Source organism: Lemur catta, chromosome 3 (genome assembly GCF_020740605.2).
Source record: "Lemur catta isolate mLemCat1 chromosome 3, mLemCat1.pri, whole genome shotgun sequence".
NCBI classification, from domain to species: domain Eukaryota; kingdom Metazoa; phylum Chordata; class Mammalia; order Primates; family Lemuridae; genus Lemur; species Lemur catta.
The window spans coordinates 49212087-49227643 of record NC_059130.1 but is presented as its reverse complement, the minus strand read 5'-3'; the positions used below and the strand labels follow the sequence as shown (position 1 = coordinate 49227643).

The following is a 15557-nucleotide window of genomic DNA, read 5'->3' as shown; positions in this document are numbered from 1 at the left end:
TTTAAGTTCCAGAAATTCTAATTACTCAGTACTCTTCTAATTTATATCTTCTTTCTTTATTTGTACCTTGGTTTTTGTGAAGCTTTTGCTGATTCCACATCCTGATACCCACATCCAGACAGAATCAATCATTACCTCTTCCATGATACCTCTGTACCTTTACATTTTTTATTATTGTGTCAATTATACTGTATTAACTTATATTTACACAACTGATTTTTCTTAGTAGACAGGGAGATTCTTAATTGCAAGTTTCCTGTTTTAATTCACATTTATAAACCTAGTGATTAGTGCTATCTACAAGAGATAGCACTATTTTTTAATTTGTTGTTTATTGAATGAATGAATGAATCCATGTGTTCATGACTTCTTGGATGGACAGATGGATGTATATGGATGAACACATTAATGGCTAAATAAAACACTTTTATAATTGCCTAAAATAGCCTATTCCAATCTCAGTCTGTTTAGATTTTCTATTTTGGGTTTCTATTCAGATCTCCCATTTTGTAATTTTGTTTTTCTAATCTCATGTTAACAATCCAAAGAGAATGATCTCTAATAACCACCAGTAGCAATACAAACAACAAATATTTATAGAGCAGGCTCTGTACTAAGAGCTTTCTATAAATTCTCTCACATGAAGGACATTCTCTAATTATTGTTGTTTATTTATTAATAAATTGCTTATTTACCCCTGAGAAGACCATGCCCTGGAGTGATGAAGTAACTTGCCCAAGGTCACGTGGTTTAAAAGTATTGGAACTGGGTATAATGTCTGCTTTTTAACTCAAAGCCCAAATTTATAACCACTATATTATACCTCTCTTCATTTATTCATTTTGGTACCCTCCCAAAGTCAAGGATTGGGCCCAACAGCTGGTACTCAATAAGTAGTAATTGAGCAAATTAATGAAATTTAAGTGAAGCTCTCTTCAGGCAACTGTGGGAATTACTGAAGTCCCAACATAATGTCTTTAATAATCACATGTATCTCAAAAAGCATATTACAAAGAAATTCTAAATACCCAATTGCAACAATTGCATGCATTAATTCATAATGTTTATTAAATCAATTTTTAAAATACATTATCTAGTGTTATATATTCCTCCAAATGAACTAATGTGAAATATAAGACAAAGTGTTATAATCCTTCCTTCAAGAGGACACTTCAAACATGACAGAAACTTTTCTTAACAAATGCCCCATTTGTAAGAAAAAACTATTTATTGTGCTAATGAACTTATAACAAGCCTATTAGTTTTCTTAATTCCTTTAAATTCATTTAAAATGAATTATCTCATTCTGTACATTTTTTCTCTTTAATAGATGAATACATTCTTTATTTTGAGGATACAATAATAAATAAGCATGGTCCTTGGCTTGTGTAGAGACAGACCAGTAAGCAGACTTCAATCAAGGCACACACCAAGAAGGCCATGTCACAAACTCCCCAGAATAGGAGGAAGCAAAACCTGCAGGACAAGTGGGTCTCAGCCAGGCGAAACGGGTGGGTAGGGGAAAGGCCCATAATGCAGGAGCAATCTTGTTCCATTGGAAGAAATTCTAATTAGCATCACAAGCTAACAAGTTTGGCCTTTATCTAGAGAGCACAGAGGAACTGTTGCTAGTTTCAAATGAGGAAGTTAGGATTAAACTTATGTTCTAGAAAGATGACCATGGCTGCAGTGTAGGAGCACTGGATTTTACAGGGGAGAAAGTGGAGGCAGTTTCAAGAGAGGTGATAGAGGCCAGAATTAAGTTAAGGACAGTGTTAGAGACAAAAATCTCACTTTTTCTATATATGCCTTTTTAGCCTTATCACTGTTAGAAACTTTGCATCTAACACCCTGGCAGGAAGGTGGAAATGTTGATTTTATTTGACAGAGATTTTTACCTACCTTCTATCTCTACCCTGTTTTAAAATATAACTCAGCACTTAGTTTGACAAGTTTGAATCATTCAGTCAAATTCCAAACTCTTAGAGGGTATGAATTTTTTATTTTATATTTTGAGAAACTATCATTCCTAATATGTATTTTTTAAAGCACATCCATGTTTTTCTTCATTATACCTAAAGGCCTGTTTCTCTCCTTTCATGACTTAAGTGGAAGCTAAGTAAAATGATTGCTAATTTTTTTTTCCAGTACACATTGATCAGATTCAGGGAAGTTAAAAGATTAGAATGGTAATTGTGAAACACTGCAAAACTACAATTATAAAATATATTTGAGTATTCTTTATGTATTTTAATTTAAAATCTATAAATGGATTAAATTATACTTGATCCATTTGAAAAAAAAATAAAAACATGTAATTCTTCACTGAGCACTGTTCAATTTTACCTTTTCAACTCTCTTTAGCATCTCTGCCCTCCCACCATTTTCACTCCTGCAAACTGAATTCACACATTCACTGGGCTTCCTCTGGCCTAACACAAGAGCCTCTTCTCTTATCCCCTGATTCCACTTTCATTTCTTGAAGGAGCTAACAGGCTGCTTGGTAAGATGTCTGGTCAACCAAAAATTGTAACTCCACGTAAAAATAAGCAAACTAAAATGAGTGCATAAAAAAGTTTTTACAGAGATAGAATTGATGAGAGGGAAGAATGAAAGAAAATTTAGATAAGCAGTTTGTAAAGATAGCTTCATAAAGAAATGTTGCTTTATAATGTAAAAAGTGTGTGTGTGTATACATGCACTAGTGTAAATCTTTTAACTGTGCTTTTATGAGAAGTATCTCTTTTCTAAGACTGTATCCATTTTCTACTTTTTTCATAAAATGTCCTGTCAATTTATGTAAGTAAATGTTACAGTTTCATTTTGTTTGAGTGTTTGTTTTAATATTGTTAGCAAAGTAAGAACCCATCAACCCTATATTGATTTCCAAATTGATTTTGAAAATTCTATTAGTCTGAGTAACCCAAAGTCTGAGGACTACTAACCTAGTGGATTTGAACCTGGAATTCAGAAATGTTAAATACTGAACGTGGAACAGGTTTGAGAAGGAATATTTAATTTAAATGCAGTGAATCTGAAGTGCAGATAAGACATCCACATGAAGATGTTTAGTGAATCTGAAAGGTAGGTTTAGCATGCATAGAAAGATATCCAGCAGACAGGTGGATCATTCAAGAGAGGGCCCTATTAGAAATATAGATTAGGGAGTTTTGCAGCAGGAGGCGATATAGAGAACCCCGTGAATAGTCAGAAAATAAGAATGGAATGAGAAAATAAAAGCATAGAGTGATAGGTTTGGGGACAGAAAGAACAAAAAGAGCCAAAGCAGGAGACTGTCCACTCCCAGTAGCTGTCTTGAGCTGCTTTCTCTGTGTGTCTGTCTGTAAGTCCATGACAATTCATTGAAGCATAGTGTGGCTATCCTTCCGTCACTGCAGAAATGCAGCCTGAACCACTCGCCTACTTGTCTCCCTTGGGTTCCCTGGTTTGTGTCTGTTAAAATTACACTCCTTTTTCTTTTTTATTTCTTTGCCTTTATAAATCCCTTTTGATTTGTAACTTTTAGAACATTTTTTAGTTTTAGATTTGGTATCTCCCCCAACACTGCTTCCAAAATCACAGCTCTGTATCTATGCAAAACCCATAGGCTGCTTACACTCATTCTTGAAACCCTCCATTTCCGAGACCCCATACTCTGGCCCAGACTCAACATCTCAAGCCCCAATACTCAGAGAAGACAGGGAACAGGTGGGAATAGGTAGGTGAATTAAACTTTAAAAAGATGATATAATCACTAGAATAGAATACATGGTCATGGAAAGCAAGAGGGGGAAATTTAAGGAAGCATTAAAGACAAAGTGAATTTCGTTAGCGTGTGGGAAACAAATGAGAGAAAACTAAAGAAAAGAGGAAGAAAGCCATGGTGTGAATAAAGTTTTTCCTGAATAGGAAAGAGAGAAGAGGAATTTTATTAAGAAGAGCAAACTTTTCCAGAAACATTCTATGTAAATGTGGTAACTGTACCTACATTTAATTAAATTATAGTACAAGAAGAAAAACATTTAGTCAAAAAGTAATATTATTAAGTCCTAGTAGTTACAGCTTTTTTCCCCCAAGACCACACAGTCACTGAACCAAAGTATATTCACTTCACATTTCATCATTTTGCATTTTATCATAAAACTAAATAGTCAAAAAATTACAACTGTAATTCATAAAACATTTGCTTCTTTTCACTTAGGTACAGAGAATTTTAGGAAATGGATAGGACTCTATCTGGTCCAAATGGAAAGACCAGATAGTTTGCTGGACAATGTATGATCACAATTAATATACATTCTATCTCCTTTAACATTGTGTGCCATGAAATGTAATAAACATATTATGTGTATATTTAATACATTAATAAATATTTTGATCACAGCAGGACTAATGACTTCAGGGTATTCAACTAGCAGAAATGCATAATGAATTTTCAATCCACTAAATAGTTCTACTAGCTAGTCCATAATTCTAAAGTTTTATCCAGGTAAATATGTATAAGACATATTTTATATATACTTAGTATACGTCTTATAGAAATGTTCATATAATGAATATCAAAAATAAATTAAGAAATATCAATACTTATCCACTAAAAAAGAATTAACTGACATTGATGGCAAATACCTACCTGTATATATTTGTGAATATGCCAAGAAGCTTGCTTTCCATCATTCACTGATTCCACTGTAGTGTTAGCCATACCAACAATATCACCACCTGCAAACACCCATGGTTCACTGGTTTGCATAGTTTCTGGGTCTACTTCTGGGAGGTTCCATTTGTTGAGTTTTATAGGGCTCAAGGCTTCTTTCACTAAAAAAAAAAAAAAAGTGAAAAACAATAGACAATGATTAATCTGTGCATCGCATAACAATAATTTAAAAATTAGGAAAAATTATTATTTAATTATTATTCTAGGGATTCAAGCAACTGTTTTTAGTGAATCATAAAAATGGAAAGTTAATGAAATTTTGGAGTTAACAACACATTCAAAGTGTACTGACTTAATCAAGTTGAAATACACCACACATGTAGGAATTAAAGACCACAGATTTGGGCAATGTTTCAGATCTAGCATTTATATCTAAGAAGTATGGATCCATGAAGAGTGAAAGTACAGTTATTATAATAAAGATAAAATATATTTCCTAAAACTTTGTTTATCCATAGCCATTATTTTCACAAATCTGTTACTACTCATATGATCTGAAACTCATTCCTGTATGCCACAGTTGTAAGTTATATTATGAATTTGAGTCAGTGAATCCTTTCCTCTTAAAACAAAACATTTTATAAAGCAAAATGAAACAGTCTTCAACATTTTCATCAAATTATTTGGACTTACTATTAAGTAATTTAATGAACCCAGTAATATAGTTACATTTAGCCAACAATTTCTGCTATGTTTGTTTTGTTAAAATCAACAAATACAAACATTACCATTAGTTCCTCCTGGAAATTGCTGTGTAAAATAGTTTCACAATTATTGGCTACCTATGCTGAATTCCAATGAATCTTTAAGTGTCATGGGACAAGAAAGAGGTTGAGTTCCTTTAAGAAAAATATCAAAAGCAAACTTTGACTAGAAATATAATCCTTATATTTAAAAGAGAAGAAAGAATACAACTTATAGAAAGCATTGATCAAGAGAAAAAATGAAGAACAGTAGACAACACCCTATCTGAAGGAGGAAACTGAGCCAGCAGTTAGGATTAAATGTCCTCTCCAGCTATCTGTGTCTTGACTTTTAAGTACAGCATCTCAGACAAACTAAGGTACCTATTCTTTACTCTAATTCAGAGCAACTTAAATTAAAGGCGGAGAGCTGGGGAGATCCTGGAACAGAAAAGTTAGTTGTTGAATTGATTAACAAATCAAGTATAAAGTAAAATAACCAAATATAAAACATATTATTCTGATACCTAAAATAGATTTCTTCTGAGCAAAATAGAAAAAAAAACCATAAAAATAAACCTTGTTATATATTTGTAGCTTTCTTCTTAAAGAATATTAGAATTGTAGAAAATTATTCAGGGACTACTGTTGATTGTGTTTTCCCCAGAAGACTGTAGATTCTATGAGAACAGAAATAGGTCTATGCTGCTGACTCCTGTACTACACAGTCTAGTACAGTTCTTGGAGCATACAAGACATTCAACTAGATTGATGGATGAATGAATGAATGAGTAGACAGGTCAATGCTATCATACTCAGGTTTTTATTTTAAAATCTTCTATAGTTTGTATTTGCCACATTTCATCGAGAATAAAATTAAATATTCATGTAATTGTTTTCAAAGTAGAATGGCATTTTGAGAAGATTTTCTAATATCTTTAAAGGTCACATGAAAAGAAACCATTATCATTTGTTCCCCATTGCAAAACATATCATCACTACCATCTGTTAACAGTTACTTGCGTTGTAAGAAAGTGAATAGTGAGTATGGCTCCTCAATTCAACCCATTTTAATAATGGCAACCATAACACATTATAATTGAATGGTATATATAATGAGTTTTATACATTTAAGCAAGGGGTAAAAAATAATTGTCTTCTATAAGAAGTGACCTTATTTCTCCAATACATTGATACATTTCTGGTTCACATAGAGATCTGAAATAAAGATGATTTTTAATGAGAAAGAATTGAAAATTGTTTCACTGGGAGATCAAAGCCCTTCTATACATTCATCTCATTTTTTACAGGAATATCCTTGAAATTTAATACAAACTTCACTCTCAGCTTGAGCAACGTAAGGATTATGCCTTAGTTATCTTTGATTCCCCCAGCATCTATTGGTGTAAAATACATATATACAGTTGGCCCTCCATATCTGTGGTTTACACATCTGACAATTCAACCAACTGCAGATCAAAAATATTAAAAAAATAAAATAAAAATAAAAATAAATAGATGGTTGTGTTTGTACTGAACATGTACAAGCTTTTTTTTCTTGTTATTCCCTAAAGAATACAGTATAACATCTATCTACATAGCATTTATATTGTATTAGGTATTATAAATATCTAGAGATGATTTAAAGTATATGGAAAGAAAGAAATTCCTATTTTCTTTCCAGAAATAAAAATGTGCATAGGTTACATGCAAATAATATACCATTTTATATAAGGGACTTGAGCATCCATGGATTTTGGAATCCGCTGAGGGTCCTGGAACCAATCCTCCACGAATATCTAGAGACTTCTGTATTGTGATAGTATCGAAGATTAAGTTAGGGTCGCTCACTTGCATGGGCCTCTTTCAAAGCCCTGTTCCTAATATTGAATTTGTAAATTTTTCTTTTCTGAAAGAGGAACCCTTAAACTATATAAGTTTCAGGCCTCACAAAATTTGAATCTTCACTTGAGTACAGTACATTACACACAGGTGTTGAATAAATGCTTGATAAGTTAAATTGAAGTTCATAAGGAATGTCCTTTATAATTCCTTAAGATGTAATAATGTACATAGTATGATTTACGTTAATATATGAGCTCCATCATAAACTCAGTCAATGAGTAGTCAGGAGATGTTACTATGAGTTTGATAATCAACTTTGTATTTCTGAAAATATTTAGCACCAACACTATAAGCCACCCTAAGAGCATTAATTTGTGAATTCAAAAGGACTCCTCTATTTATGGGTGTTTCCATTGTATACACATTGTGTTATTATGGGTCCCTAAACATCCATACATAATTGTGTATATTTTTAAAAATAATCTTTCTTTCCTTGATATTTGATTCATTTATCCTTGGAAGTCTTAAATCTCAATATGAAATGTTTTAATTATTTTCTCATTTGTAATATCTAGCCAACCTCACTAAAAATGAAACAATTCTTTGATACTATATTCCAAAATAGAAAAGGATCTTCTTTCATATTAAAAAATGATCTCAGCCTGATTTTGAAGACTGTCTATTGAATTTTCCTGCTTTTTTAAATCCTTCAAGTTTAACACATTCCAAATTTCTTTCCAGAAATAAAAGAAAAATCAAAGAGAGATCATGCAGCTGGTTATGATGTTTTTAACATCAACCAAAATAGAGATTGTTTGAAACAATTTTAATATCTAATATTTGAGTTAATTTCTACAAAAGGATCATTGAAAAAGTAGAAATAGTCACCTTATATAAATACAAGCAATACTACCACAGGTCAGAAATGTTTTCTTTCAGGGGCACTAAGCAGCTGATCCAAGATGACTGTTTATAACAACTTGAACATCAAATGGTTAGGAACACTTCCCTGTAGGGATAGTACATTCTACTTCAGCATATGTAATATTCATACAGTATTCATAAATTTATTGAAACTTTCTTCAATCTGACTATGGATCCAGATACCTTTCATAATTTCAACAACTCCTTTGAAATGTAGCCATCATTTTCGTTATTTAACCATATTTTTTTAAACTTAGAAGTCAAAGGATTCAGTAAAAAAAAAAAACAACGTGAATTTTATTCATAATTTGGCAGAAAGGAATTCATTTCTTTAGCTGCTTCTTATGAAGAAGACTTTCATCCTCCTCATCCTTGTAACTGTTCTTCTATGAACTCCTCACAGCTCTCTTACATCTCTGCTGATACATTTAACTTGGAATACAATGAAAATAAATCTCAGAAGCACATCTTCTGTTCTGCCTTTATCCAGCTTGGAAGGAGTGAAAGCATAAGTGGATGAAAAATGTATATTTACATTTGCAAACCAAATAACTGCTTGCCATTTCCTAAGAAGTGTTTAATGAATATTAATAGAAGGATTGTATTTTTTCTTTCTTGTTTATAAAATAGAGGGGGGAGGAATTTTCTGTTATGTTCATGCATGGTTTTCTCACAGATTTCCATGAGATTGCATCTCGATGGATATTGTAGCATATGTCCCAGTAGCTCCACAGTTGAGCAGAAAAAGAACTTGAAAAAGAATCCCTGAACATGCTTATTCACATTCTATATTATTCTGCAAATGGAAGAGAAATATGTTAAATGATATGATGCCTGGAATTTTATGCAGTCTTTAAAAAGAATGAAAATGTCCTTAATTCATACCAAACATTCAAGATTTATGTTAATTTTCTGTTTTAATTACTACTATGTTCAAATGAGCTTATTCAAAAAACAAAGACACTCTGAGGTAGCTTTATAACAAGAAATGGTTTTGAAATGGGAACTTTTAGTCAATTTAATGTTATGCATGAAACGATTTTTTATATAGACTTAACTGTATTGTGACACACAAGTTCTTCAATAAGCCACAGCTTAAAATTGCAGAAACCGTCCCTCAGGGACACATCACTAGCAGATGTAGATTGCCAAGGTCAATTAAACTGATGTAGCTGTGCTGTCATATATGTAGAAGAGAAACCCACAAGCATATGACAAGTATATTTCTCAGTATTTATAAAAAGATGTCAAGAATGCTATATTTTAGTACATAAATATATATTAATTCTCCATAAACAATAAAACAATACAACAGAAATCATAATGAAGAAGGATTATTAGCATTCTTCAGAGAGTTTGATGTGTTGTAAAACAATGGGGGAAATAAAAACTTTCAACATTTATAATAAAATGATATCTTGAAAACATAGATGAATTCATCTATGTGCTTGTTGTTTAATTTTACATAACCTACTACCTAGTAAAACCAAAGCACAATGAAACTAAAAGGCGAGCTGAGGCAGTAATCTTAGTAATTCAGAGCTGAAAGTAAAATCTCAGCAAGATCAAATAAATTCTAATTACAAGACCAGGATATCAGAGTTCCGTTTAAATAGAATAACCTGGGGTAAGGAAGAGACAGAACCAGAGCATGCCTTCAACTAAAAATATCAAGTCTGCATGACATGAGCTTTGTCTTCACATCTCCCTTCTGCCTTTAAGTATTTTAATCAATATGCTATCACCCAAGCACAATAGAGACACAAAAAGAGTCATCATTTTCCATCTGCACCTCTCAAAAGGTAATCTTGATTCTGTATCTTCCTGCTCCTGCAGGACCTCAAAATATCACCTCTTACTCTCTTTATTGCATTGCATTTCTCATTTTCTCCTTTCCTATTTTGAATAACTTTGTTACGAACATGGTTCTTTTTTCTCACTGCCATTCTTATGTCTTCCTTTACCTAATTTCTTAGAGTAGTTTACACTTGCTGCCTACTTCTCTGCCCACCTAATTATTCTGCTAATGAAAATATGGTATTCATGGTCACCAAATTCTGTGACCTCTGTCCTCCTCCCTTTGGCAACAGTTGAATGACATTAATTTTGCTCTCCATCTTTGATTTGCAGAATGCTACTCTACCTGGGCTCTCCTTATCTTTAAACTGTCCTCAAGCCCCAGCTCCTTCTCACCTCTTCATTGTCCTCTTCCCAGCTCTCAAATATTCAGTCCACTGCACTTTCTCTGTCAGAAATTCTAGTCATTTGGGGCCTTCAATTTCATCTCTATGAAAATGATCTCAAATTCTATCTTGAGCTCTTCCTTTTATTCTGGCATTTCTGGCTGCCTGTTAGAGATTACAATCTGGATACTCTTCGGCCCTTTGCAAATTATCACATCCAAACCCAGTTCACAAGCTTCCTCTGGGCCTTTCCCAATTTCATGATTTAGTAAGCTTGCTCTTTTACCTCCCTTACACGTTGTGACCACCAAGCGCACCTTTGCTGTTCTCCTCAAACCTTCAACAGACCTGACTCCTTTTTCTTACCCTCACTGGAGATGGAGAAGGCCTTGTTTCATAATTCATAGAGAATATAAACTCTCTCATGTGGGAACCCCCTTGTCTTCTCATCACTAAAACTATGAACCTACTGGATCTGTACCCACTCTATCTCTAGTTCTTAAACCATTAAAGAACTCTCCCTCCTATCAGATGCCAGTCCCGCCATATGGGCCCTAGAATCCTCTCCTTTTACCTGGTAGGAATTTTGCTCCCTAGGCCATATTCTCTCTCTTGTCTATTATTAGCCACTCCCTCCAAGTTAGCTGTTTCCCATATGTAGCTATATACGGGTACAGTATCTCCCATTTTATAAATCTTTTCAGGCCTCCATTTACCTCTCAAAGCCTCATTAGTACTCTTTTCACTAAGATGATTAGCTTCAGGTTGCTGAATCCAGTGACTCTTCTCAGTGATAACCTTGCTTTAGCTCGGGGAATAGAGTGAGGTGAGTGAGGCACCCAAAGAACAAAATTTAAGGAGGTCTTTACTCTCAAGGTGGAGCAAAAGCAAGGTTGCAGACACCTAACCTGCCTCACCCTAGCATGGCACTGATTTCTTGGCAGCATTTAACAGATGACTACTTCTGCATAAACGTCTTTTAGCTCGGTTTCTGTGACACCACACTTCCTGCTTTTCCTCCTGCCTCCATGATGGTTTTCTAATCTTCATTGACGCTTTTTCGGACTCTGAAGCCCTCCTGCTACTGATCTTTGGTGTAGGAGCAATAGAAAGCCAGAATGAATGGGTCAAACACAATCTCTTAAAGTTCACCATTGGGACTATGGGAGAAACTAAAATGAAGAAGGTAGGGTTCGAGGGACTGCAAGGAATCTAGTCTTGACTAGCTTCACAGATGCAGCATTTAGGTTATCTCTTCCAGTGGAACCTTTTCTATTCCCTTTCTGTTAAGTTAACCACTGACCACTTTCTGGTAAACTAGGCACTAGGTGACTTTATTTCAATTATTTGTTTTGCCTCCACCACTCCTAAGTTCAGGGACCATATATCTGAGTCAGCTACTTCCCCAGCATCTAGCACAATAACAGGCACATAAGAGGAACCCAATACTTGCTTCTTTGTTCAAAAAATGGATTTGTCCATTTCATTTATTTAGCACTCATATTATCCTGTCTTAATTGATTATTTTTCCTATAGGTCTTATTTCCACAATCAAAGAGTCAGATTATTGTGGAGTGGAAACCCACAATAAAGAAAAAAAAAAAAGCTTCTACAGTGAGTGACAAACACACTGACTAGGGAAGAATAGGCACATGGTTAATTTCTTTCGATTCATTTAACTATTTTATTTCCTTACTGCTATGGTTAGATAATTTTCAGTTTGAATAAGTTTGCAGAATTTAGGCAAAAGTACAGTTCTGATATTCTTACCCTCTGTGCAAAGGATAATTTTAGGCTCCCCAAGTTAAATAGAAAGGATGGATGTCAGTAATAACCTGTAGCAACTCCTTTTGTTTTACTTGTATTCTATGGGGAGTTTTATTTCCATTTCCTAAACTGACCAACAAATCAATTCAGAATTAAAATAATACAAGCACTTCACCTTGATTTGCTTATTTCTCTGCAATAATTCCATCTATTTAAAACTCTGAAGTCCTTGAAGATTTGATTTCATTTTATCTGGAAGAGATCTCCTCAAGGAGGTCAGTGTCCTCGAAGTAAATATATGGGGATTGTTTTCAAATTCTCTGTTGGATTCCCAAATGTTGTAGTTTGATTTGCTTATTTATATTCAATGATACCATCTACTTAAGACTACAGACTCCTTGAAGGAATAGATCATCCTTTAATCTGATTTGGACCATAATCATTATAATTCTATGCACATTTGGGTGCTTAATATTTCTTGATAATTATGAGACAGTGAAAAAAGTAGAAAGGCTACTGAAAAATGTTATATACTTCTCAGCAACAGAAATGTTTAATATGCTGAATGATGCCATCAAATGATATAAACAACTACAGAAAGGGGTTAAGAAAAATGTTTAATATAAAATCCCCATTTGCTGCATTTAAAGCAAAAATAAAAATAAATAGGAAGCCAGTAGTAAATTATACTACTTGTGAAAACAATATTATTAAAATATAAGTGAATACTGAAAAATATTTTAATTAACAAAATAAATCAAATGGAAAAGATTCTCTAAATAGAGCTTTAAAAGTAAGTCTATGTGTGCTGACTGCCATGACTAATTATGTATCCATGTAATGTGTGTTCAATTTGGGCTTATTTAAATAGCAGAAATGCTCATTAGCTGCAGTATATCTGTGAAGCTTCAGTAAACAGTTTAATGGTTTTTATGTTTAACCAATTTCATAAGTTCCTGTAATTTTAGCTTTAGCAGCTCATTAATGTTATTTTTTGATATCCATCTTACAGCTTTTTTTTTCCTTGTCAATTGTCAGTAGGCACACTTCAATGCAAACTTAAAACACACAGTAGAATTTTGTTTAAACAATTTTAGTACATAAGTAAATGCTCAATTCAAAAGTATAGCTTCCTTATATAAAGCACGAGTTGTATTATTAAGAAATATCTTTGGAAGCTGGGCACGGTGGCTCACTATTTGTAATCTTAGCACTTTGGGAGGCCGAGGTGGGAGGATCGCTTAAGGCCAGGAGTTCGAAGCCAGCCTGAGCAATATGGCTAGATGCTATTTCTATGAAAAACAGAAGAATTAACAGGATGGGGTGATGTATGCCTGTGGTCCCAGCACTCAGGAGGCTGAGGCAGGAGGATTGCTTGAGCTCAGGAGTTGGAGGTTGCAGTGAGCTATGGTGACGCCACTGCACTCTAGTCCAGGTGACAGAGTAAGACTCTGACTCAAAAGAAAGAAAGAAAGAAAAAAAAAAAAAAACAAAGAAAGAAATATCTTTGGTATCAGCAAAGGCAATATTCAATAAATAATGGAAAACATGTATTGAGTGTTTTCATGAGTATGTGGCTGGTTCTGGGCTAGGCATTGCATATACTGTCTCTCTGGATTCTTACAGAATAAGTATTATGTCAATTTTATAGCTGAGGAAGTTAAGACTGAAAAAAGTTACCGAGGTCTCACCCTTAGGATTTAAACCTAACTGCTAATCAGTTCCATACATAGCTGGAAATGCGTGGAGAGCTACAGGAGCATTTGGAGATACACAGACCTCAAGAGAGGGCCCTGCATCTTGAAATTAGATAAATCACAAGGATGGATAAAGTTCCCAAAGAAAGAATTCAAAAACAGGTGAAAATAGAGTCAATCACTTATTTTTAAAGCAGCAGCAAGCACACCCTGAACTAAAGCCAGAGAAGGATTCATCAGAGGTACGTAAGAATCAAAATATTTCTGAGCTACACAAGCCAAGTGAAGTGGTAATTTCAAGAAGCATCAAATATAAGAGAAATATAAGGTAGATTTGGTAACGTAGAGATCAACGGACAGTAAAAAAGATGACATTTGGAGCTATTAATAAATGGTAAGGGCAACAGACAGAAGGAAAGGGGTTAAGAAAAAGGAATCTGGCAAAGGCACAAGGCAGTGTATATAGGCTATTCTTTCAATGAGTTTAATGATTATTGCATAAGAAAAAATTAAAGCACTGCCTTGAATTCATCCATTCAATTAGCAAACATTTTTTTTCTTCCGTGTACTAAATACTGTTGTAGGCATTGTAGTAAACCACAGATAAGGAATTTGTACTTGTGGGTTATACATTTCTATCAGTAGATAGAAAATAAAAAGCAAACAAGTAAACAATATGATAGTGAAAATGGCTATGACGAAGGTTACATGAAAGAGACTAGTATAAGATGAGTGAGAAGCAGGAGGGGTGCTTTACATCACAGGGAATATGGAGGGTAAAGGAGGGCCTCTTTGATGAGATGACTTTAACACTAAAACATAGAGGATAAGATGAGCCAGTCATATGAAGATCCAGAGGCAGATCATTTCAGGAAGAAGGAGCAGTGGCAGGGATGCACAGGATGAGGTGAGGTTAAAGCTCTCAAGAGTAGAATGGCGGATATACTCCATGTAGGTGAAGGAAAACAAGCAAGATAGTAGAAGAAGAGATGTGAGAAATAGAGGCCAGACCAAGGAGGGCTTTATAAGCTGTAGGGAGAACTTTATTCAAAATAAAGTAGGATCTGTTCATGTCTTTTGCCCACTTTTTGATGGGGTTATGTTTTTTTATTGCTGATTTGTTTGAGTTCTTTGCACATTCTGAATATCAGCCCTTTGTTGGATGTATAGTTTGCAAATGTCTTCTCCTATTCTGTAGGTTGTCTGTTTACTCCATTTACTTCCTTTGCTGTGCAGAAACCTTTTTGTTTAATTAAGTCACATTTATTTATTTTTGGTGTTGCTGTATTTGCTGTTGGGGTCTTATTTATAAATTATTTTGCCTAAGCCAATGTCTAGAAGAGTTTTCTCATAGTAAAACATGTTTTCTTCTAGAATTTTTATGGTTTCAGTTCTTACATTTAAGTCTTTAATCCATCTTGAGTTACTTTTTATATATGGTGAGAGATAGGAATCCAGTTTCATTCTTCTGCATATGGCTATCTGATTTCCCCAGCAGAATTTATTGAATAGGACATCCTTTCCCCAGTGTATGTTTTCACTGGCTTTGTCAAAAATCAGTTGGCCAGAGCTATATGGTTTTATTAATATTTCTGGGTTTTCTATTCTGTTCAATTGGTCTAGGGTCTACCTTTATACCAACAGCATGATGTTTTGCTTACTATTGTCTTGTATTATAGTATAATTTGAAGTCAGGTAATGTGATACCTCCAGGTTTGTTCTTTTTGCTTAGGATTTCTTT

At 34.0% G+C, this 15557-nt stretch overlaps 1 protein-coding gene across 2 annotated transcripts in view; it reads right to left on the bottom strand.

Annotated features, from left to right (window-relative positions):
- The window catches only part of DPYD (dihydropyrimidine dehydrogenase), a 797518-nt gene that overhangs the window by 418551 nt on the left and 363410 nt on the right, over positions 1 to 15557 (bottom strand). For both annotated transcript variants that reach the window (XM_045547468.1, XM_045547470.1), the window contains exon 12: positions 4634 to 4818. In XM_045547468.1, coding sequence (XP_045403424.1) covers positions 4634 to 4818 — 185 coding nt within the window. The remainder of the gene's footprint in view (positions 1 to 4633; positions 4819 to 15557) is intronic.